The sequence below is a fragment of the Cherax quadricarinatus genome, chromosome 61, assembly GCF_038502225.1.
Source record: "Cherax quadricarinatus isolate ZL_2023a chromosome 61, ASM3850222v1, whole genome shotgun sequence".
Taxonomy (NCBI): domain Eukaryota; kingdom Metazoa; phylum Arthropoda; class Malacostraca; order Decapoda; family Parastacidae; genus Cherax; species Cherax quadricarinatus.
In genome coordinates this window covers 740,083-765,274 of record NC_091352.1, presented here as the reverse complement: position 1 = coordinate 765,274, position 25,192 = coordinate 740,083, and the positions used below count along the sequence as shown (strand labels likewise).

The window sequence follows — 25,192 nt, the reverse complement described above, 5'->3', positions numbered from 1 at the left end:
TAAAAACAAGAAATCAACTCACGGTACTGACTCCTCTGAGGAGGCGTGGGGGACCGAGCCCTCTCTGGGGGGGGCAAAGGTGCAGCTCAAATATTTGAAAACAACCAGCAAGAAATATTGTAAGCCAAAAATGGGAAACAGGAGAATATATGCACAATTCAAAATAGCCATACAGCAATGGTGTATTCTTAGGAATGACCAGGTCCAAATTCATCGTTTCCTTGTACTGTAGTAACACTGTACAATTTTTCCTATGAACACTGCACCTAGCAGTTGTATAACATTGTTGCTGCTTGATTACTTAAAGTGTCAAATTAATAAATTAAATAAATATCTAAATAACTTACTGCTTATCTCTGGCACAATTACAATCCTTTACTGTAGCTTAAAATCTGAATAAAAAATAAAAGTGCAGTGCCAATAAGGTGAACAATAAATGAGCTACACTATAAAAACAGTCTGAGTTCAGTTTCAACATACCACTCAAAATGGGATGAGTAACTTTGACAATTACAACCACTTCAAAATTAATACAAAAGTTCAGCAGAAAATTGATTGATTTTGTAATAAGCTCATTATTATTATTATTATTATTATTATTATTATTATTATTATTAGACTGACAGGGAAGCATTAAGCAAGTGAGCATCATACAGTGCTGAGGAATGGGAGGTAATTAAGTTTGATCCAATGAAAAGAAGGGTAGCTCCAATTCCTTGGATCAAAAGTCTCAGGTATAATATGCACAGCTTCACACCTATACAGTATACAGAGGTGGTGGCTTATTCAAAATACAAAAATGCAAAGATTAATTCCTGTCATCCATTTTTGGATTGTACTGAACATCAAGGCATTTAAAATGTATCATCCATTCTGATGTTGTTTAGCAGGAAACAGGTGTGTGAAGCAAGTCAAAATAAGCATACATGATCGAAGCAATATTTGCAGCATTACAGAATAATGTAAAGAATACTGTTCACTGATTACTTTAAAATAAACATACAAATATTGTATACTGTAGTATATATACACAGTGCCATAAATATGCTCGTCCATCAGTACACTTTCAGAAGACTATTTGCCTGACATATTCAAGATGTGCCAGGACAAATTTTGTACGGAAGACAGTGTCTCCTTGCCACACTGGTAAAGACTAAAAGAATTTGCTAAATTATTGTTTTTTTTCCATATTTTAATGACTGGCCTAGAAACTTGCTGGATTTAAATCCAGTAGAAAATGTTTAGAAACTAATAGAGAGCAAACTTCATGGCAAGGACAAGTTCTCTAACCCTAAAATCTTGAGTGGTACTCAGCAGAAATGAGAGGGTATTGACTTTTCTAGCCTTCCTAAGCTAGCCTTATCTGTATGGAAAGACACACTGATGTACATTAATGTGAGGAAACATTTTGCCACATGTGGCTTCAATAGGACTGAAGATGCCATTCATGGCAAAACATTTCCTCTAATAAATGCCCTGAATTGTACAAAAGTGTTATTTTGCACATCATGTCACTATCACCATACCATTTTTCAGCCTTATCAGTGACTAGGTGACTTAGGATAATTCTATGACATACTAGTTTAGGTGAGGAACATATACATATTTCAGTATTGTACATTCAAAACAATAAATTATGGTAAGCAGTCTCATTTTGTGTGTAACCTGTTTATGCATGTGTATATTTATGTTGTGCGTGTGTCAGGTTTGAATGTGGTGTTAACATTATGCATAGAATTCAGAGTGTAGAAATTAGAGGACAGAGTGAGATTACCAAAGTGTAAATCAGAATGCTGAGGAGTTGTTGTGATGAACTGGGCAGTAAGAGTGAAAGAAATCAGAATGACCAAAAAAGCTTGTGTATAAATTTGGTGTGGAAGGAAAGAGGGCCAGGACTCATCCCAGGAAGGACTGGAGGGAGGAAGAGGGGGGGGGGTAAAGAAAACTGTAAGTGCTAGGGGTTTAGGCATCTAGAAGGCTGGTATGAATGTGTCAGGTCAGTATGAATCAAGTATAGTGGTTCTGATGCCTTATATATTCCTGGAGTGTAAGCAAGGTAACATGTATGAAGGGACTTGGAGAAGCTGGTTAGCCAGACTTAAAGTCCTAGAGGTGGGAAGTACAGTACCTGCACTCTGAGAGAGGACTAGGGACATGGCAGTTTGAAGGCTCATTTGAACTGTGATGACTCCTACTAAATGAATACTGATTAATGTGTTTCTCTACCAGTGTGTTAAAAAAAAAGCTCTCAAATCCCTTATAATTTTTTATTTCCTAATCTATAAATGCTAGCCTCATCAAACTCACAACTGCTTTACATATAAAGTTAATCTCATCATGTATATAAATATTTGTGTTTCTTTAGTTTCAAAGCAACTGCTTCAGTTACATAAGCAAATCAGCCAGCAGCTTCATAATACAAAAGCTAGTATGTTACTAATTTGCCTAGTATAATGTACTGTACTTCAATACTATGGCTTTACAACCCAGAAAAATTATATAATGCTAAGTGCTACTATGCTTAAGGGCAGGAAAGAAGAAATATTACAGAGTAAGGAAGTCGGTAAAATGTATGATTAGATTATAAAAGTCATCATATCACATTACCCAATGTTACAATGTTACAATGTTACACTCACTAGGCTATGTGTTCTGTTAAGTTGAAGTGCATAAGATACCTTTTTTTATGATGAACTAAACGTATACTACCCCAGTACTACGGCTTCATATAAGCCAATCATCCACATATAGCCAGTAGAGCACAACTAAATAACAACACACAGTACTTTAATATATTTTTCAACATGATCTCCTCAGACACCAAACCAATAAATGTTCTATTATTAGGACGAGAAAAAACACAAAACGTACTGCAATCTTAGTAAATCTAAGCCAACAAAATAAGGAATTCAAGCGTGCGCAAGAAAAAGTTACTTTCACAAAACAATGACTCACTCAGCCATTAAGAAGCTCCAAGAAAAATCTATTTACAATAGAGACTTCAGAAAGTGGTGCAAATAAGGAGAATGTTGAATATGTTGGCCATTATGATGGTCAATGAATGATGTTATTGTATTTAACTCTCTCACTTCATAATGAATATTAAACTGTAGTATCTTCAGTATCAAAGGTTGATTGCATTATACAGTGATATTTAAAATTCCCCAGTGGAAAAAATCTGATAGAGAAATGTCTGGGCATCTTGTAGCCATAGTCCTTCAGTAATTAGCTTCCTATAAAACTCAGACTCCAAGTAAGCCATGAGAGGCATTACTTTCTGAAGATCCTTACAACAGCTCACTCAACACCACACACAACACCAGCCATAAAGCCTGCTGCTTTGGGATTACATCTACATTTGCTAAGTCGTGTCATACGAGTTAATACCTTCTGAGCAGGTTTTTTATTTTTTTTTTATTATCACACCGGCCGATTCCCACCAAGGCAGGGTGGCCCGAAAAAGAAAAACTTTCACCATCATTCACTCCATCACTGTCTTGCCAGAAGGGTGCTTTACACTACAGTTTTTAAACTGCAACATTAACACCCCTCCTTCAGAGTGCAGGCACTGTACTTCCCATCTCCAGGACTCAAGTCCGGCCTGCCGGTTTCCCTGAATCCCTTCATAAATGTTACTTTGCTCACACTCCAACAGCACGTCAAGTATTAAAAACCATTTGTCTCCATTCACTCCTATCAAACACGCTCACGCATGCCTGCTGGAAGTCCAAGCCCCTCGCACACAAAACCTCCTTTACCCCCTCCCTCCAACCCTTCCTAGGCCGACCCCTACCCCGCCTTCCTTCCACTACAGACTGATACACTCTTGAAGTCATTCTGTTTCGCTCCATTCTCTCTACATGTCCGAACCACCTCAACAACCCTTCCTCAGCCCTCTGGACAACAGTTTTGGTAATCCCGCACCTCCTCCTAACTTCCAAACTACGAATTCTCTGCATTATATTCACACCACACACTGCCCTCAGACATGACATCTCCACTGCCTCCAGCCTTCTCCTCGCTGCAACATTCATCACCCACGCTTCACACCCATATAAGAGCGTTGGTAAAACTATACTCTCATACATTCCCCTCTTTGCCTCCAAGGACAAAGTTCTTTGTTTCCACAGACTCCTAAGTGCACCACTCACTCTTTTTCCCTCATCAATTCTATGATTCACCTCATCTTTCATAGACCCATCCGCTGACACGTCCACTCCCAAATATCTGAATACGTTCACCTCCTCCATACTCTCTCCCTCCAATCTGATATTCAATCTTTCATCACCTAATCTTTTTGTTATCCTCATAACCTTACTCTTTCCTGTATTCACCTTTAATTTTCTTCTTTTGCACACCCTACCAAATTCATCCACCAATCTCTGCAACTTCTCTTCAGAATCTCCCAAGAGCACAGTGTCATCAGCAAAGAGCAGCTGTGACAACTCCCACTTTGTGTGTGATTCTTTATCTTTTAACTCCACGCCTCTTGCCAAAACCCTCGCATTTACTTCTCTTACAACCCCATCTATAAATATATTAAACAACCACGGTGACATCACACATCCTTGTCTAAGGCCTACTTTTACTGGGAAAAAATTTCCCTCTTTCCTACATACTCTAACTTGAGCCTCACTATCCTCGTAAAAACTCTTCACTGCTTTCAGTAACCTACCTCCTACACCATACACTTGCAACATCTGCCACATTGCCCCCCTATCCACCCTGTCATACGCCTTTTCCAAATCCATAAATGCCACAAAGACCTCTTTAGCCTTATCTAAATACTGTTCACTTATATGTTTCACTGTAAACACCTGGTCCACACACCCCCTACCTTTCCTAAAGCCTCCTTGTTCATCTGCTATCCTATTCTCCGTCTTACTCTTAATTCTTTCAATTATAACTCTACCATACACTTTACCAGGTACACTCAACAGACTTATCCCCCTATAATTTTTGCACTCTCTTTTATCCCCTTTGCCTTTATACAAAGGAACTATGCATGCTCTCTGCCAATCCCTAGGTACCTTACCCTCTTCCATACATTTATTAAATAATTGCACCAACCACTCCAAAACTATATCCCCACCTGCTTTTAACATTTCTATCTTTATCCCATCAATCCCGGCTGCCTTACCCCCTTTCATTTTACCTACTGCCTCACGAACTTCCCCCACACTCACAACTGGCTCTTCCTCACTCCTACAAGATGTTATTCCTCCTTGCCCTATACACGAAATCACAGCTTCCCTATCTTCATCAACATTTAACAATTCCTCAAAATATTCCTTCCATCTTCCCAATACCTCTAACTCTCCATTTAATAACTCTCCTCTCCTATTTTTAACTGACAAATCCATTTGTTCTCTAGGCTTTCTTAACTTGTTAATCTCACTCCAAAACTTTTTCTTATTTTCAACAAAATTTGTTGATAACATCTCACCCACTCTCTCATTTGAGCAGGTACAATAGGCAAACATATGAAGAAAGTCTCAGAACACCAATAACATCAACTTATGATGAAAACAGAACAATTAACTTTCAAAAGAAAGTGCTTGCAAACTGCATTATTAAGAATTCAAGAAAGCTTTTGATCAAGTTCTTCAGGAAAGATTAATCTACAAAGAATAAAATATAAGAGGAATAAAAGAAACTATTTTAGTGGATGAGGGTTTTTCTATTCATGAAAATGTAGGGGTAAAAAATATATACTCCTGAAGTAATGTCACCACAACGGTGCCTCAAAATCAATGTTTGCCCTGATAATATTTCTAACGTGTATGGTTTGCCAAAAGAAATTTAAAAAATTATATAAACATGTTTGCAGATGATGCCACGATCTTATGCAAGGACATTTAAGAAAAAAGCATTTACTGGAGAGGTCATTACATGCCTGTGTTGAGCACAGTACACTGTGCAACTGATCAATACTACTCTGTTGGATGGCCATTCCACCAGCAGTTTCAATACTGCTGTGGAGTAGGAAGACACTCAGCAACTGTTACCACTGTTCCACAAAATATACAATCAATGGGATGAAGTGAGATTTAGTGATTTTGAACATACATGCTAGGATATTTACAGTGGCCACATATTGACTGCTGGTGCACATAACCATTACAGCTTGAATGATGTACCATAACTACTGTATACAATGCATTAGATAGTTTAATGCCACATATAACATCCAGCCTCATAACGTTCGCTATAACTTGTCACCTAATGTTTTTATTACTAATAGTATGAAGCTTACATCACGTTTCCACAACACATGTTGTGTCTAGCACTCTCTATAAAAGTTTTCATCACAACCATTTTGTTAACAATAAAATTATTTACTGGTGCTCAATAAGCTCTCATCTCCTACAGGGGACGAACATCCTGCCATCCAACGAAAGTTCACTTCAAATTATGAAAGCCAATATTTACAAGTGTAAAGGCTGCCTTCATTTGCTAGTATAATCTAATGCCTCACTTATTATAAACTACCAGTAGCAGTTGTTCTGTTAAATAGCACTTTATACAAAACAACAATCAATGCCCACTCTTGGTCTAATCTTTCTCAAAATAAAAAAAAGTTTCCTAAAAACACCTGTCATATAATATGATTACATATCTCCTACTCTCCTACATTTTTAGGATTAGCTCTACAAAGAGCAATGCTAAAGAATAAAAAGCTCCCCTTTACACAGTTAATGTGTTGATAGAAAACAACTCTGCATGAAGTACATCAGCGACTCAAATCTAGTTATATATATAAAAATTTCTTTCTTTTTTTTTCAACAAGTCGGCCGTCTCCCACCGAGGCAGGGTGACCCAAAAAGAAAGAAAATCCCCCAAAAGAAAATACTTTCATCATTCAACACTTTCACCTCACTCACTCATACATAATAATATATATATCATATAATGCAAAGCTTAAACATGCTAAAAGAAACCATTATTATTACACAGAATAAATTAAAAGGGAAAATATTAATAGGGCTTTAAAGATAAAAAAAAAAAATTAAAACAATTGCAAACATTTATAACAGGCAAAAAGTTGGAAAAAAAGTTTGTTACCTGAATCAGACTCACTATCAGATGAACCACTGCCACCAGACTCCACTTGAGTTATTCCTCTTCCATCATCTTTCTTCTTCTTCTTTCCTTCTTCATCTGATCTCTTTTCTTTGGAACCTTTACGAACCACAGGCTCTAGAATTTCTTCATACTCACCCTCCTCTTCCTCCTCTTCTTCCTCTTCCTCCTCCTCTTCCTCCTCCTCTTCATCCTCATCACTAACAATTGTCACCTCTTCTGCACCCTCTGCAAAAAAAAAAAAATAATAATTTACACCAACTTTGGAGAGAAATTAAACATAATAGGGAACAAACCAAGTGTGTCTTAAGAGGAGACTAAAATGCCAGGAGCAAGGGGCTAGTAACCCCTCTTCCTGTATACATTACTAAATGCAAAAAGAAGGAATTTCTTATAGTTTTCATCCTTTTTGGATCATCCTGCCTTGGTGGAAGATGGCTGGTAAGTTGAAAAAAAAATACAGTATAATACATAAAATGAACCTAGGTAGTAGGCTGGTAGGATGGTAGTACCACCCAGGGAGGTACTACCATCCTACCAAGTGAGTGTGAAATGGAAACTTGTAATTGTTTTACACGATGGCAGGACTGCTGGTGTCTTTTTTCCTATCTCATAAACACATAAGATAACAGGTGCATTTTGCTACTTCTACTTACACTTAGGTCACACTACACATGCATGTACATGCATATACTATATACACACCCCTCTGGGCTTTCTTCTATTTCCTTACTAGTTCTTGTTCTTGTTTATTTCCTCTCGTCTCTCCGGTGGGATACAGCCAGTTTGTTGAAAGAAGAAGATACACACAACTGGGTTTTCTTCTGTTTTCTTAATAGTTCTTGTTCTTCTTTATTTCCTTTTATCTCTGAGGGGAAGTGTAAAAGAATTCTTCCCCCATCAGCCATGTGTTTCATAAGAGGCGACTAAATGCCAGGAGCAAGGGAGCTAGTAACCCTTTCTCCTGTATAAATTACTAACTTTAAAAAGAAAGGCTTTAATTTTTCTTTTTAGGTCACCCTGCCTCGGTGGGATACGGCCAGTGTGTTGAAAAAAACATATAAAATGAAACAACCTTCATGCAATAATCAAAACCTGCATTTACCTATTGAAGGATAAGAATCATGGTGATGTTTCCTCTTCTTCTGTATTGGTGCTTCACTAGGAGAATGAGTTCGGCTATGTTTATGTGCTGACACTTCCCCGCGATGGCGTCCCACTTGGTGCTCTTCCCGCCTCTCTTCCTCACGTCTCTCCTCTTCCCGTCTCTGTCTCCTTGTTTCAGCCTCTCGCTGAGACAACTCCTTCTGTTTATCTAGAATGGCAAACAAAAGCTTAAATTGAGAAGTTTAGTAATGTGATGAACTTAAAAAAATTTCTGTAGTGAAAATATTTATTGATAAAATTTTTTTAACTATGTTTGGCCATAATAATTATATCATGACAGCCAATATCCTTCAAAAAAATATGTCATAGGTAAAAAATAAATGTGTACAGACACTACTACTGTACTTAGAATGAGAATTACCAAAACAAAAGTTGTAATTCAGGATATTAACCTAGTTATTGAAGCTTTAAGGAATGTCTCCTGACAATTAACTTTACATAACTCAGAAATACAATTGTTTGCTTAAGAAAAAAAGTGAAATCAAGTTGCTTAAAACTATCTCACCATAACTGCCTAATTAAGATATTAACAAGATATCTATATATTTCTTCCTGTTCTGATGTTTGAATCAAGCTATTTTATCAAATGAGTGTGCATATTTAACATTTTCAATACAACTTTATGACCAAGAAATTAGTGTGAACCCAAAAGATCTAGATTTTTTATTCAATTTGTGCAGATTCAGAACACTGATTAATTATTATAAGATAAAAGGGGTTGGAATAGTTTTAAAAATGCAGTATTAGAATGTGGGGCAGAAGTTTGTGGTTATAGGAGGGTGGGGGCAGGAGGAAAGAGGAGTGACTGATGGAATGATGAAGTAAAGGGTGTGATAAAAGAGAAAAAGGTAGCTTATGAGAGGTTTTTACAAAGCAGGTGTGTTATAAGAAGAGCAGAGTATATGGAGAGTAAAAGAAAGGTGAAGAGAGTGGTGAGAGAGTGCAAAAGGAGAGCAGATGATAGAGTGGGAGAGGCACTGTCAAGAAATTTTAATGAAAATAAGAAAAAATTTTGGAGTGAGTTAAACAAGTTAAGAAAGCCTAGGGAAAGTATGGATTTGTCCATTAAAAACAGAGTAGGGGAATTAGTAGATGGGGAAAGGGAGGTATTAGGTAGATGGCGAGAATATTTTGAGGAACTTTTAAATGTTGAGGAAGAAAGGGAGGCGGTAATTTCATGCACTGGCCAGGGAGGTATACCATTTTTTAGGAGTGAAGAAGAGCAGAATGTAAGTGTGGTGGAGGTACGTGAGGCATTACGTAGAATGAAAGGGGGTAAAGCAGCTGGAACTGATGGGATCATGACAGAAATGTTAAAAGCAGGGGGGGATATAGTGTTGGAGTGGTTGGTACTTTTGTTTAATAAATGTATGAAAGAGGGGAAGGTACCTAGGGATTGGCGGAGAGCATGTATAGTCCCTTTATATAAAGGGAAAGGGGACAAAAGAGATTGTAAAAATTATAGAGGAATAAGTTTACTGAGTACAGTGGACCCCCGCATAACGATTACCTCCGAATGCGACCAATTATGTAAGTGTATTTATGTAAGTGCGTTTGTACGTGTATGTTTGGGGGTCTGAAATGGACTAATCTACTTCACAATATTCCTAATGGGAATAAATTCAGTCAGTACTGGCACCTGAACATACTTATGGAGTGAAAAAATATCGTTAACCGGGGGTCCACTGTATACCAGTTAAAGTATACAGTAGGGTTATAATTGAAAGAATTAGAGGTAAGACAGAATGTAGGATTGCGGATGAGCAGAGAGGTTTCAGAGTGGGTAGGGGATGTGTAGATCAAGTGTTTACATTGAAGCATATATGTGAACAGTATTTAGATAAAGGTAGGGAAGTTTTTATTGCATTTATGGATTTAGAAAAGGCATATGATAGAGTGGATAGAGGAGCAATGTAGCAGATGTTAAAAGTATATGGAATAGGTGGTAAGTTACTAAATGCTGTTAAGAGTTTTTATGAGGATAGTGAGGCTCAGGTTAGGGTGTGTAGAAGAGAGGGAGAATACTTCCTGGTAAAAGTAGGTCTTAGACAGGGATGTGTAATGTCACCATGGTTGTTTAATATATTTATTGATGGGGTTGTAAAAGAAGTAAATGCTAGGGTGTTCGGGAGAGGGGTGGGGTTAAATTATGGGGAATCAAATTCAAAATGGGAATTGACACAGTTACTTTTTGCTGATGATACTGTGCTTATGGGAGATTCTAAAGAAAAATTGCAAAGGTTAGTGGATGAGTTTGAGAATGTGTGTAAAGGTAGAAAGTTGAAAGTGAACATAGAAAAGAGTAAGGTGATGAGGGTATCAAATGATTTAGATAAAGAAAAATTGGATATCAAATTGGGGAGGAGGAGTATGGAAGAAGTGAATGTTTTCAGATACTTGGGAGTTGACGTGTCGGCGGATGGATTTATGAAGGATGAGGTTAATCATAGAATTGATGAGGGAAAAAAGGTGAGTGGTGCGCTGAGGTATATGTGGAGTCAAAAAACGTTATCTATGGAGGCAAAGAAGGGAATGTATGAAAGTATAGTAGTACCAACACTCTTATATGGATGTGAAGCTTGGGTGGTAAATGCAGCAACGAGGACACGGTTGGAGGCAGTGGAGATGTCCTGTCTAAGGGCAATGTGTGGTGTAAATATTATGCAGAAAATTCGGAGTGTGGAAATTAGGAGAAGGTGTGGAGTTAATAAAAGCATTAGTCAGAGGGCAGAAGAGGGGTTGTTGAGGTGGTTTGGTCGTTTAGAGAGAATGGATCAAAGTAGAATGACATGGAAAGCATATAAATCTATAGGGGAAGGAAGGAGGGGTAGGGGTCGTCCTCGAAAGGGTTGGAAAGAGGGGGTAAAGGAGGTTTTGTGGGCGAGGGGCTTGGACTTCCAGCAAGCGTGCATGAGCGTGTTAGATAGGAGTGAATGGAGACGAATGATACTTGGGACCTGACGATCTGTTGGAGTGTGAGCAGGGTAATATTTAGTGAAGGGATTCAGGAAAACCAGTTATTTTCATATAGTCGAACTTGAGTCCTGGAAATGGGAAGTTTTACCACTTTAAAGGAGGGGTTTGGGATATTGGCAGTTTGGAGGGATATGTTGTGTATCTTTATACGTATATGCTTCTAAACTGTTGTATTCTGAGCACCTCTGCAAAAGCAGTGATAATGTGTGAGTGTGGTGAAAGTGTTGAATGATGGTGAAAGTATTTTCTTTTTGGGGATTTTCTTTCTTTTTTGGGTCACCCTGCCTCGGTAGGAGACGGCCGACTTGTTGAGGGAAAAAAAAAAAAAACTGCAAAGTAATGATGACTGAGAATGAGCATCAGTCATTACCTGTAATAGTGATATATTTTCAACAGCGTGTATCTTGTATATAGACTGATATATGTTAATAGTTTATGATATATAAATTCTGCTGACTGGGTAAGGTACCTAGGGATTGGCAGAGAGCATGCATAGTTCCTTTGTATAAAGGCAAAGAGGACAAAAGAGAGTGCAAAAATTATAGGGGGATAAGTCTGTTGAGTATACCTGGTAAAGTGTATGGTAGAGTTATTATTGAAAGAATTAAGAGTAAGATGGAGAATAGGATAGCAGATGAACAAGGAGGCTTTAGGAAAGGTAGGGGGTGTGTGGACCAGGTGTTTACAGTGAAACATATAAGTGAACAGTATTTAGATAAGGCTAAAGAGGTCTTTGTGGCATTTATGGATTTGAAAAAGGCATATGACAGGGTGGATAGGGGGGCAATGTGGCAGATGTTGCAGGTGTATGGTGTAGGAGGTAGGTTACTGAAAGCAGTGAAGAGTTTTACGAGGATAGTGAGGCTCAAGTTAGAGTGTGTAGGAAAGAGGGAGATTATTTCCCAGTAAAAGTAGGCCTTAGACAAGGATGTGTGATGTCACCGTGGTTGTTTAATATGTTTATAGATGGGGTTGTAAGAGAAGTAAATGCAAGGGTTTTGGCAAGAGGCGTGGAGTTAAAAGATAAAGAATCACACATAAAGTGGGAGTTGTCACAGTTGCTCTTTGCTGATGACACTGTGCTCTTGGGAGATTCTGAAGAGAAGTTGCAGAGATTGGTGGATGAATTTGGTAGGGTGTGCAAAAGAAGAAAATTAAAAGTGAATTCAGGAAAGAGTAAGATTATGAGGATAACAAAAAGATTAGGTGATGAAAGATTGGATATCAGATTGGAGGGAGAGAGTATGGAGGAGGTGAATGTATTCAGATATTTAGGAGTGGACGTGTCAGCGGATGGGTCTATGAAAGATGAGGTGAATCATAGAATTGATGAGGGGAAAAAGGTAAGTGGTGCACTTAGGAGTCTGTGGAGACAAAGAACTTTGTCCTTGGAGGCAAAGAGGGGAATGTATGAGAGTATAGTTTTACCAATGCTCTTATATGGGTGTGAAGCATGGGAGATGACTGTTGCAGCGAGGAGAAGGTTGGAGGCAGTGGAGATGTCATGTCTGAGGGCAATGTGTGGTGTGAATATAATGCAGAGAATTCGTAGTTTGGAAGTTAGGAGGAGGTGCGGGATTACCAAAACTGTTGTCCAGAGGGCTGAGGAAGGGTTGTTGAGGTGGTTCGGACATGTAGAGAGAATGGAGCGAAACAGAGTGACTTCAAGAGTGCATCAGTCTGTAGTGGAAGGAAGGCGGGGTAGGGGTCGGCCTAGGAAAGGCTGGAGGGAGGGGGTAAAGGAGGTTTTGTGTGCAAGGGGCTTGGACTTCCAGCAGGCATGCGTGAGCGTGTTTGATAGGAGTCAATGGAGACAAATGGTTTTTAATACTTGACGTGCTGTTGGAGTGTGAGCAAAGTAACATTTATGAAGGGGTTCAGGGAAACCGGCAGGCCGGACTTGAGTCCTGGAGATGGGAAGTACAGTGCCTGCACTCTGAAGGAGGGGTGTTAATGTTGCAGTTTAAAAACTGTAGTGTAAAGCACCCTTCTGGCAAGACAGTGATGGAGTGAATGATGGTGAAAGTTTTTCTTTTTCGGGCCACCCTGCCTTGGTGGGAATCAGCCAGTGTGATAATAAAAATAAATATATTTCAATACAGTTACACTAATGGTTTACCTCAGTAATTTATCAACAGTTAAGAAGTGCTATTACAATACCTTGTAAAAGTCTAATTTACATCTCTCTCAAAAGTAAGCTTTTAACTTAAAATTTGTTTATAAATCAAATGTATCTACCTAAAGACTGATGTAATCTCAAAAAGAAAATTAGTACTGTATTATCGTTTGTAATATATTATCATTCAACAGGCATGTGTAATTGCATTAAATCGGAGCAGAAATTAATGTTTTTTTGGATTTGGTGTGCTGTTAGAGTATGATCAAGGTATTATCTAAAAAGGTATTCAGAGAAACTGGTTAGCCACACTTCAGTTCTGGAGATGGGAAGCACAATGCACACACATAGCAGGAAACTCCATTTCTATTAAAAATTATTTTTCATTACAAACCGGCAACAAGGAAACGCTCCATCCTTCTATCACGCTCAGCTCTTTCTCTCGGAGACAACTGAACCATAGGTCTCTCCTCTCGTCTATGGTGAGGATATGGCACATAATCATTACCACCCATTCCTCCTCCTCCTCCTCCTCCTCCTCCTCCTCCTCCTCCCATTCCACCACGGCCTTGGTGTTCACGATGATAGTCAATACGTTCATACTGCTCTCGTTCATCTACGTAGTATTCATCACGCTCACGGTCTCTTCGTCTTTCCTGCAACAATGGAGGATATAAGCATACATTTCCTATACATTGGTATTAGAAGACTGCAGCAATAGTTATACTAACGACAAAATATGTATCTCATCTCCAAGATAGTGTATACAGTAATGTATAAAAAATAAAAACTCAATTTAACAGAATAGAGAGAGGGTGTCCGATAATGCTGTCTGGTAAATACAACTAATGTTAAAACAATAAAACATTACAAACTACTGTATGCATAATACAGTACCATACACACAATTTTTATTTTTATTTTTATTTAGTGAAGGGATTCAGGGAAACCGGTTATTTTATATAACCGGACTTGAGTCCTGGAAATGGGAAGTACAATGCCTGCACTCTAAAGGAGGGGTTTGAGATATTGGCAGTTTGGAGGGATATATTGTGCATTTTTATTGTGTATATATTGTGTAATGTTTTGGATATCAAATTGGAGAGGAGGAGTATGGAAGAAGTGAATGTTTTCAGATACGTACTTGGGAGTTGACGTGTCAGCGGATGGATTTATGAAGGATGAGGTTAATCATAGAATTGATGAGGGAAAAAGGTGAGTGGTGCATTGAGGTATATGTGGAGCCAAAAAACATTATCTATGGAGGCAAAGAAGGGAATGTATGAAAGTATAGTAGTACCAACACTCTTACATGGGTGTGAAGCTTGGGTTGTGAATGCAGCAGCGAGGAGGCGGTTGGAGGCAGTGGAGATGTCCTGTCTAAGGGCAATGTGTGGTGTAAATATTATGCAGAAAATTAGGAGTGTGGAAATTAGGAGAAGGTGTAGAGTTAATAAAAGTATTAGTCAGAGGGCTGAAGAGGTGTTGTTGAGGTGGTTTGGTCATTTAAAGAGAATGGATCAAAGTAGAATGACATGGAGAGCATTTAAATCTGTAGGAGAAGGCAGGGTAGGGGTCGTCCTCGAAAAGGTTGGAAGGAAGGGGTAAGGGAGGTTTTGTGGGCGAAGGCTTGGACTTCCAGCAGGCGTGCATGAGCGTGTTCAATAGGAGTGAATGGAGACGAATGGTATTTGGGACCTGACGATCTATTGGTGTGTGAGCAGGGTAATATTTAGTGAAGGGATTCAGGGAAACCGGTTATTTTTATATAGCCGGACTTGAGTCCTGGAAATGGGAAGTACAATGCCTGCACTCTAAAGGAGGGGTTTCGGGATATTAGCAGTTTGGAGGGATATGTTGTGTACTTTTATATGTATATGCTTCTAAACTGTTGTGTTCTGAGGACCTCTGCAAAAACAGTGATTATGTGTGAGTGAGGTGAAAGTGTTGAATGATGATGAAAGTATTTTCTTTTTGGGGATTTTCTTTCTTTTTGGGTCACCCTGCCTCGGTGGGAGACAGCCGACTTCTTAAAAAAAAAAAAATACTTCTAAATTGTTGTATTCTGGGCACCTCTGCAAAAAGAGTGATTATGGGTGAGTGAGGTGAAAGTGTTGAATGATGAAAGTATTTTCTTTTTGGGTCACCCTGCCTTGGTGGGAGACGGCCGACTTGTTGAAAAAAAAAAAAACACACAATTTATAGATACGGTGGAACCCCGAGTTTTGGCCGCCCTGAGTCTCAGCCGCTTAGAGTTTTGACCGCTTTTTTCAGCCAAATTTCGTCCCGAGTTTCGACCAGTGCCCTGGGTTTCGACCGGCGTACAAGACCTGTCCACCTGCGCACTTCCCCACGGAGCCATCGTGAGCCAGTCTAGCATTGTTTTTCCTAGAGTGAACATTACCCTGCGCACTCTTCCTGCCATCCAGCCAGCCATCCATCCATCCAGCCAGCCAAGCAGCCAGGCAGCCAGCCAGCCATCCATCCAGCCAGCCAGCCAGCCAGGCAGACATCCAGCCAACCAGCCAGCCAGCCAAGCAACCAGCCAGGCAGCCAGCCAGCCAGGTAACCAGCCAGCCAAGCATCCAGCCAGCCAGGCAACCAGCCAGCCAGGCAACCAGCCAGCCAGGCAGCCAGCCAGCCAGTCAGCCAGGCAACCAGCCATCCATCCAGCCAGCCATCCATCCAGGCAACCAGGTAGCCAAACATTTCATTGTGTTTAGTGCTTTTTCATTAATTGTGACTGTGAAATAAGCCACCATGGGCCCAAAGAAACTTCCTAGTGGCAGCCCTGTGGTAAAGAAAGTGAGGAACACCAAAGCAGTGAAGGAGATAGTAGAAAAATACGAGAGTGGCGTTCATGTGGGGGTAAGTAAATGTTATTTTAAATGTTTATTTAAATTTTAATTTATCTATTGTATACTATATGTATTTATCTGTGTTATTCTTTAAAAAATGTATTTTTTGTGAATATTTTTGTGGGTCTGAAACGGATTAATTGTATTTACATTATTTCTTATGGGAAATATTGCTTCACCTTTTGGCTGTTTCGGGTTTAGGCCTAACTCCTGGAACAGATTACAGCCGAAACTCGGGGTTCCACTGTATACTGTAATATGTATTGAAAATAAGGGAGGGTAATTTTGCTTACCTGTGGCTGTAGATACAAGACTTTGTTTTCCCATAACAATAATGAACAGTTCTTTACCCAGTGGATTATTTTCATAATTTGCCAATTATTTGCCATAACAATAATGGAAAATTCGAAAATTCTGTACCCAGCAAATTGTTATTCTGAAAATTCAGTTAAAATTACAATGGTACCGATGATTATGTTTACCTACTGGCCATGGCTAACTACAATATACAGTGGAACCCCGAGTTTCGGCCACCCTGAGTATCGGCAGCTTCGAGTTTTGACCGCTTTTTTCTGCTAAATTTTGTCTCAAGTTTCAGCCTGTGCCCCGTGTTTCAGCCGGCGTACCAGACCTGTCCGCCTGCCCGCACAGGCGTCGTGAGCCAGTCTAGCTTTGTTTATCCTTGAGTGAACATTACCCTGTGCACTCATCCAAACATTCCACAATAAATTAATTGTGTTTAGTGCTTGTTTATTGATTATGACTGTGAAATAAGCCACCATGAGCCCAAAGAAATTTCCTAGTGGCACCCCTTTGGTAAAGGAAGTGAGAAACATCATAGAAGTGAAGAAAGCAATTATAGAAAAATATGAAAGTGGCGTACGTGTGGGCGAACTTGCCAGGATGTACGGCAAAAACAAATCAACAATCACTTCTATCCTGGGGAAGAGGAAAGAGATCAAGGAAGCTGATGTTATGAAAGGGGTTGACATGTTAACCAAAAATAGATCACAAACAGTTGAAGAGGTTGAGAAGTTGTTGGTGGTGTGGATCAACAATAAACAGATAGCGGGTGATAACGTTTCGGAGTCGATCATTTGTGAAAAGGCAAGGCAGTTGCATGCTGATCTTGTAAAGAAAATGCCTGGAACCAGTGCTAACGTTAGTGAATTTAAAGTCAATAGAGTCTGGTTTGACAGATTTAAGTAGCGTAGTGGCATACACAGTGTGATAAGGTATGGTGAGGCTGCAAGTTCAGACAAACATGCAGCTGAAAACTTCCTGAGTGAATTTAAACCCCAACAAGTGTTCAATTGTGACGAAACAGGCCTGTTTTGGAAGAAAATGCCAAAGAGGACCTACATTACTCAGGAGAAAAAGGCACTGCCAGGACACAAGCCTATGAAAGACAGGCTAAGTCTCTTGTTCTGTGCTAACACTAATGGGGATTTTAAAGTGAAGCCTTTACTGGTGTATCACTCAGAAAATCCCAGGGTGTTCAAGAAAAACAATGTCATCAAGAATAAATTGTGTGTTGTGGAAAGCTAATAATAAGGCATGGGTCAGGAGGCAAATTTTCAAAGAGTGGGCCCAGGAAGTGTTTGACTCCAGTGTGAAAAAATATCTCATGGAAAATAATTTGCCACTTAAGTGCCTGGTAATGGACAATGCTCCTGCTCATCCTCCAAACTTGGTAGACCTCTTGTCTAGGGACTTCACTTTTATAACAGTGAAGCTCTTGCCTTCTAACACCACTCCTCTCCTTCAGCCCATGGACAGCAGGTCATTTCTAACTTCAAAAAACTCTACACCAAAGCAGTGTTTGAAAAGTGCTTTGAAGTGACCTTGGACACTCAACTGACCCTAAGAGAGTTTTGGAAGAATCACTTCAATATCTACAACTGCATAAGCCTTATAGGTAAGGCTTGGGAGGGAGTGACTTCCAGGACTTTGAAATCTGCTTGGAGAAAATTGTGACCACAATGTGTCCTCCAGAGGGATTTTGAAGGGTTTGAGTCTGACCCTGACCCTGCCGACCCTCTGCCTGTTGTGGAAGGTACTGTGGCATTGGGCAAGTCCATGGGGTTGGAGGTGATTGGTGACGATGTGGAAGAGTTGGTGGAGGACCACAGGGAAGAGCTAACCACTGACGAACTGCAAGAGCTTCAACTGGAACAGCATCAGACCACAGCTGAGGAACTTGCTTCAAAGGAATAGGAAGAGGGAGTGAAGGAGGTGCCTTGTTCAGTGATTAAGGACGTGTGTGGAATGTGGAATAAGTTGCAAAGTTTTGTGGAAAAATACCACCCTGAGCAAGATGAAACAAGCCATCTCTGCAACATGTTCAGTGACAAAACCATGTCCCATTTTAGGCAAATCTTCAAGAGATGCCAGAAACAGAGCACTCTTGACAGTTATTTTGTGCGACATGGGTCCAGTGACTCTGAAACTGGTCCTAGTGCCATTAAAAGACAAAAAAGGGAAGTAACCCCAGATAAGGACTTGTTACCTAAGGTCTTTATGGAAGGGGATTCCCCTTCCAAACAGTAAGTCCTCCCTCTCTCCTCCTCCCTATCTTCCAGATGCCAGCAAGACTCTTCAATAAAGGTATGTAAATGAGATTTTTAAATGTTTATTTATTGTATTAATCTTTAAGTACTATATGTAATTATATATGTTGTTTGTATGTTAAACTATAGTTATTCTTTAAAAAATGTATTTTTTTGTAAATATTTTTGTGGGTCTGGAACAGATTAATTGTATTTACATTATTTCTTACAGAAATAGTGCTTCGACTTTAGGCTGTTTCAACTTTAGACCTAGCTCCTGGAATGGATTACGGCCAAAACTTAGGGTTCCACTGTAATTGGAACTACTTGTAAAATTCTTATCAAAAATGTTTCAAATATTAAATTTAGTGAGACATACACCAGCTATGAACCATAAGTTATGCAGCATGTCACAGCATTAATACTACAAGGTAACTGCCAACATCTGTGATAACATCACTTACCATATCTCTATCAACCATCTTTCTCTTTTCAATCTTGCTACGTAGGTCAATAACCGGCCTCTCATGTTTGTTTCCCCTTTCATGTCGTTTTTCGTGTCGGCGAGCCTCGCGAACTTCTCGATTCTCTCGCCTTTCTCCTTCACTTCTTTCCCTGTGAATTATACCAATTTTAAAGGTTAAATGAAAAATAAAAGTAATTTAAGTAGTATTAATTACAGCCTGTCCTCACTTAGCAACGTACTCATTTACCAACGCCTCAGACCAGTATGCATACCTAAATAATGTATATTAGAGATGATTTCCTCTATTCTGTTTATTACAATATACAATACACTATTGTACAAACATTTTAAAAATATACCAGAAATGTTATAAATGGTGCAAAGGTGACATTAAAGCAATATCAAAGATGGTCGAATCAAACCCACTACCATTACAGTATGTTCCTCACTTAGTGACGAATTCATTTACTTACGTGATCTTAGGAACAGAACTCTGTCGTTAAGTGAGGAAAGGATGTACTTGTAATATAGAGATTATACAGACAGTTATCCATTCCTAATGTGAGTCATGGAACCCATACACAGAAACTTGGGCTGTATATCAGCTATGTAAGTATAAAAGTTTTTATTCAGGTACAGGTACATATAAATAGTTACACAAATTATCATACATAGGTACATATATGTAGATTAGCCAGGATAACCCAAGAAAGTCAGACAAAGTAACTTATTTCCATTGGGATCCATGACTTTTAAAAGTACATGCTTTTAAAAGTCAAAATGCAAATAGAATCTGTGCTTTGCTAGCCCATAAGAAAATCTTCTCTTGTTTACACAAATCTAAGAATAATAATTCCTTTTTCTAACCTATGTCTTCGATGGTCACGCCGCCTCTCTTCATGACCCCTGTGCTCTCGATTACGGTGACGGTCTTTGTGCCGCTCAGCCTTGTGTCTATGTCGGTCTCGTTTATCACGTTTTTCACGTTTTTCTCGACGTTGCACCACAGCCTGGGGAGGCTTGATATCAAGACTGTCACCTTGGTCGCCATCGTAAGAGGACATACTGAAATACAACGTACAGTACAGGGAAATACAAAATTAATTCATCTATATCTATATATATAAATTAAAGAAAAATTAACCTAGTGTGTTCTTATTTAAAAATACTCTTTAAAAAATCATAGGAAAAAATTATGCAGATCATTTTAATCATTCTAACAGTATGATGTACCTTATTATGAAGATTTATAACTACAAAAATATGCATAGGTAAGGATTATATTTTTTAAATGATAAATTATTATTATTGATGATTTTTAATAATAAGAAGAAGAATAAAAAGAAAAAGCAGAAAAAGAAAAACAATTAGAAAAAAGAGGAAAAGAAGAAAAAAGACAAGAAAAACAAAAGGAAAAGAGCAAGTTTATATAGGCAGTTACACAAAACTACACACTTGTGCTATTGTTTATGAGTAATAATTGTAAATAATAATATTAGCAGAGAACAACAGCTGTAAACAAGATAATGATAATATGTTTGAGATAAGGAGACGTACAAACCAACCTGAACTCATCTTCTTCTACTTCGTTATCATCGATGGAAATTGGTGCGTGATGGCGTCCCTCGTCTCTTATCTCACCATCTTCCTCATGGCTATCCATCACAGACACTCTGGAACAGCCACAGTTTACAGACTCAGCAGCAGACTCAACAGTGTTTGTGTCAACCTCAGACGTTTTTGTTATGGTTGGGGTTGTTCAGGGCCACTAATATCAACACTTTATTGAACCCTTAAACCCTCTAGTTCAGAGATCAAATATTGTTCTAAATAATAATAATACTAATAATATCTTTATTTCTACAAGGTATACAGACCATGGCTGACATCAGTGACATATCACTATATAGAAAGCACCTTATTAGGCAGAACATTTCCCGTAAATTAGGTCAATTTTGTCCCAGGATGCGACCCACACTAGTCCATCACCCAGGTACCTATTTTAAGTATATTTAAGCACAGGGACACATAAGTATAATTATTTCACATAATTTAAATTACCTAGGATAACCCAGAAAAGCCAGGCAAAGAGATTATTACTGGTGGAGTCTTTGAGTAAGAGAGAAATAAAATTTACTCGGGAAAGAGACTCGGAATATTAAATTCTCAACTTAGATAAAGTGAGCCCCAGACACCAGCAGATCCTGGCGTCTTACTTCCTGAGCCAACAAGTCTTCACTCTACCCAAGCTGACTTATTTCCACTAGGACCCTTGTATAACTTTGTTTAGTTGCTTGATTAGTAAGTTTATTTAGGTACAGGTACACATAAGTACAATTATCATACCTAGTAATATGTATAAATTACCTAGGATGACCCCAAAATGTCAAAGTGACTTGTTTCCTCAATGGAAATATGGAATAAAAGGATCCCTAATGGAAATAAGTCACTTTGTCTGATTCTTTGTGGTTATTCTAGGTAATTTACTTATGTTAAACTATGTATGATAATTGTGCTTGTGTGTACCAGTACCTAAATAAACTTATTTGGTTCCATCGGGGTTCTTGATATGGCAAAATATTTCATTGTTAATGATATATCTGAAATCTTAAGGTTGTATCCACATCTTGTACCGACTAGATGAATGATCAGTTTTTTATAGAGACTGCAACTCAATTATGACCAATATTGTTTAGCAGTGATTAGAAATAATTTTTTTATTGTAATTTATTGTAATTCTAAAATATGAAATGACTAATATGTCTTTCTAGTGTTTCTACTGGGGTCTAACAAAGACACAGTGTGACCTCTGTAAAGCAATTCTTTGCTCTACCTCTCACAGGACGAGCAATGAGGTGCACAAACATGGCGGCAAGTGATCAAGTAGGTCAAGTTTCTCTGCCAGAAGGCAACAATTTTCGATCCTTAGAGGACCCACAGAGGGAAGACATGGACTCTGAAAAGGCCGACACTCCATCCCACATATAGTTACGTTCAGACGATAATGAGGACTTAGGTAGCTCTTAACACAAGAAGCTGGCAGAGATACACCTCAAATACCAGTATGTCAACCCAGGTAGGCCAGTAGAAATATCTTTGAAAACTTTCTTCATCTACTTTCAAGAAGATCTTCAAGTAAAACAATCCATTTTTTTATGATAAGATTTCGTTCGGATTTTTAACCCGGGAGGGTCAGTCACTCAGGATAACCCAAGAAAGTCAGTGTGTCATCCAGGGACTGTCTGATTTCCATTGTGGTCCTCAATCTTGTCCCCCAGGATGCGACCCACGCCAGTCGACTAACTCCCAGGTACCTACTTGCTTGCTAGGTGAACGGGATAACAGGTGTAAGGAAACATGTCCAATGTTTCCACCCTTACCGGTAATCGAACCACGGACACAGCGTGCGAAGCGAGAGCTCTGCCTACCAGGCCACGGGCCAATATTTCCTTACATGTAAACTACAGTTAGTATGCTACACAAACACACAAAAATTTGAATTTGAGTGTGTGGCTACTTTCTTAATCTCCTGCGAGTAATTTTATCAAAGGTCTTACTGAAGTCCATATATACAATATGGTACTATTTATTTTGGTGTACCTCCACGAATACCTTAGTGAAAAAAGTAAACTCGTAAAGCAATAATGCCCCTTCGTAAAACAGTAACGAGATTCACTGATCAAATTACATTATTCATGGTGGCTAAGAACTGCATCACTAATTATTAATTTCATCAACTTATTTAGCCCTGCCTTTCTATAGTCCGGGAAAAATATACTGACAAGATTTGGGCTAGAATTATAAAGTAAATAAAAGTTTCCTCCGGAAAGGGAAGGGGGAACAATAAATTCCCAAATACGTCAGGTGGACCCCTCGTTTAAACCCGGCGGAGCTAGACACCCACTTACACGCTTTCAGAGTCAACAACAACAGGCTTTCCTTTCGTCTAAAAGGAGCTGATTTATGGCGCCCCGACCAATTGCCGAGGACTGGTGATGAGGACATACGTGTTGGGGAAGATAACAGGGAAAAAAAATCATCACTGATGCAGAAGGCAGGGGTAGAGACAGATGTAAACATTTCAAAATGTTGGAATCCAGCTCCTGGATCCATTATATGTCTTTAAAAATTTTGACTTCAACTAGAAAATAAAGATGGGGTACGTAATAAAGCTTTCATACTAAATTAATTTAGTGCTCTGGACATCAGTGAAAAAGTTTTCCTATTCACTTCTGAGACTCGCTGGTGACATAATGGTCGGGAACAGAAATCTGCCCGTCTTCTAACTGGAGATTTTGTACGGTACAATATGGCTGCCGGTCACAGTCTCAGGTAAGGTATGGGAGTCTGGGCCCGGGTCTCGTACAGTTAGGTCCTCCACATATGTCTGAGAACACTTCTTCCATTTTATATTTCCAGTCAGATATAGGAAATAATTTGTCAAAAGAAATATTAAAATCCTACCAACATTACTTATTCGAATTATTAATTCCGGAGGGTGTGCTTGAAAAAGAAAAAATCCACACATTTTTTATTTATAAACACCGGCAAGCCGTCTCCCGTCGAGATTGGGTACCCCCGCACGCAAAAAAAGGTGAAACATTCACCATCATTCATTCAATAACTGTCTTACCGAAGTGTGCAGACCTCAGAGTTCAGGTGATCTGAAGTGTAACATCCTCACGCATCCCTCAGAGTACAGGCACTGTATTTTCCACCTCCAGGACGCAAGTCTGGCTGACCGGTTTCCCTGAATCCTCCCTCGATTTGAAGAATTCTCATGGTGTAACTACCACCAAAGCTTCTGGGACTGTGGGAAGAGACAGTAGGATCACAGTTGGTGCCTCTCATGCAGACAGGTCATAGAAGTGCTCTCTGTAAAATCTCTCTGTTGTAAGCTTCGTGGTTCAGTGGTACAGTTCTGGGCCTGCTACATGCCAGGACCACGTTTCGAGTCATTCTTGTGTGTGCTTGTTTTCCAGAGGTCGAGTCACAGCTCCTGGCCCCGCCTCTTCGCTGGTCGTTACTAGGTTCACTCTCCCTGCTCCATGAGCTTTATCATACCTCTTCTTTAAGCTGTGTATGGATGCTGCCTCCACTGCACCACTCTTTAGATTGTTCCATTTCCTGACCTCTCCTCGTAGGACATACCTTATAACTCTGTACACACTCTGTACACTGTGTACGTCAGGCCCATATTGGAGTATGCAGCACCAGTCTGGAACCCACACCTGGTCAAGCACGTCAAGAAATTAGAAAAAGTACAAAGGTTTGCAACAAGACTTGCTCAGGAGCTAAGGGGTATGATCAACGAGGAGAGGTTAAGGGAAATCGACCTGACGACACTGGAGGACAGAAGGGATGGGGGGGACTTGATAATGACATAAAATTCTGAGAGAAACTGACAAGGTGGACAGAGACAGGATGTTCCAGTGATGGGACACAGCAACAAAGGGGTCACAATTGAACGCTGAAGACTCAGATGAGTCACAGGGATGTTAGGAAGTATTTCTTCAGTCACAGAGCTGTCAGGAAGCGGAACAGCCTGGAAAGTGATGCAGTGAAAGCCGGAACCATATTTTGCTTTAAGAAGAGCTACGATAAAGCTCATGGAGCAGGGAGAGAGTGGACCTAGTAGCAACCACAAATAGGCGAGTACAAATAGGTGAGTACACACCTGTTTGTACATCTATCAACTCCAGTTAATATAAACGTTATTTCTTCTCTGGCGTTATGTCAGTGTAAGAGCGTCAGGCTGGTGGGTCGAGCAGCAGTCTGTAAAATGTAAAGAAATGAGTGCTGTGTTGCGGACTCCTTGACTTCCTAAGGCTTCCTGAGGACTCCTTGACTTCCTAGGCTTCCTGAGGACTCCTTGACTTCCTAGGCTTCCTGAGGACTCCTTGACTTCCTAGGCTTCCTGAGGACTCCTAGGCTTCCTGAGGACTCCTTGGCCTCCTAGGCTTCCTGAGGACTGGAG

The 25,192-nt window shown here is 39.5% G+C and overlaps 1 protein-coding gene across 2 annotated transcripts in view; it reads right to left on the bottom strand.

Annotated features, from left to right (window-relative positions):
* Window positions 1-20,969, bottom strand: part of LOC128699531 (cyclin dependent kinase 11B pitslre) — a 51,240-nt gene extending 30,271 nt beyond the window's left edge. The window contains exons 1-7 of one of the 2 annotated variants that reach the window (XM_070098092.1): window positions 20,781-20,969; window positions 20,083-20,280; window positions 19,214-19,364; window positions 13,737-13,998; window positions 8,189-8,398; window positions 7,066-7,311; window positions 23-64 (exon numbers count right to left, since the gene is read on the bottom strand). In XM_070098092.1, coding sequence (XP_069954193.1) covers window positions 23-64; window positions 7,066-7,311; window positions 8,189-8,398; window positions 13,737-13,998; window positions 19,214-19,364; window positions 20,083-20,280; window positions 20,781-20,878 — 1,207 coding nt within the window. In that variant the 5' untranslated portion in view covers window positions 20,879-20,969. The remainder of the gene's footprint in view (window positions 1-22; window positions 65-7,065; window positions 7,312-8,188; window positions 8,399-13,736; window positions 13,999-19,213; window positions 19,365-20,082; window positions 20,281-20,780) is intronic. The other variant, XM_070098093.1, reaches the window with a different exon arrangement.
* Between the last annotated feature and the right edge of the window lie 4,223 nt (window positions 20,970-25,192).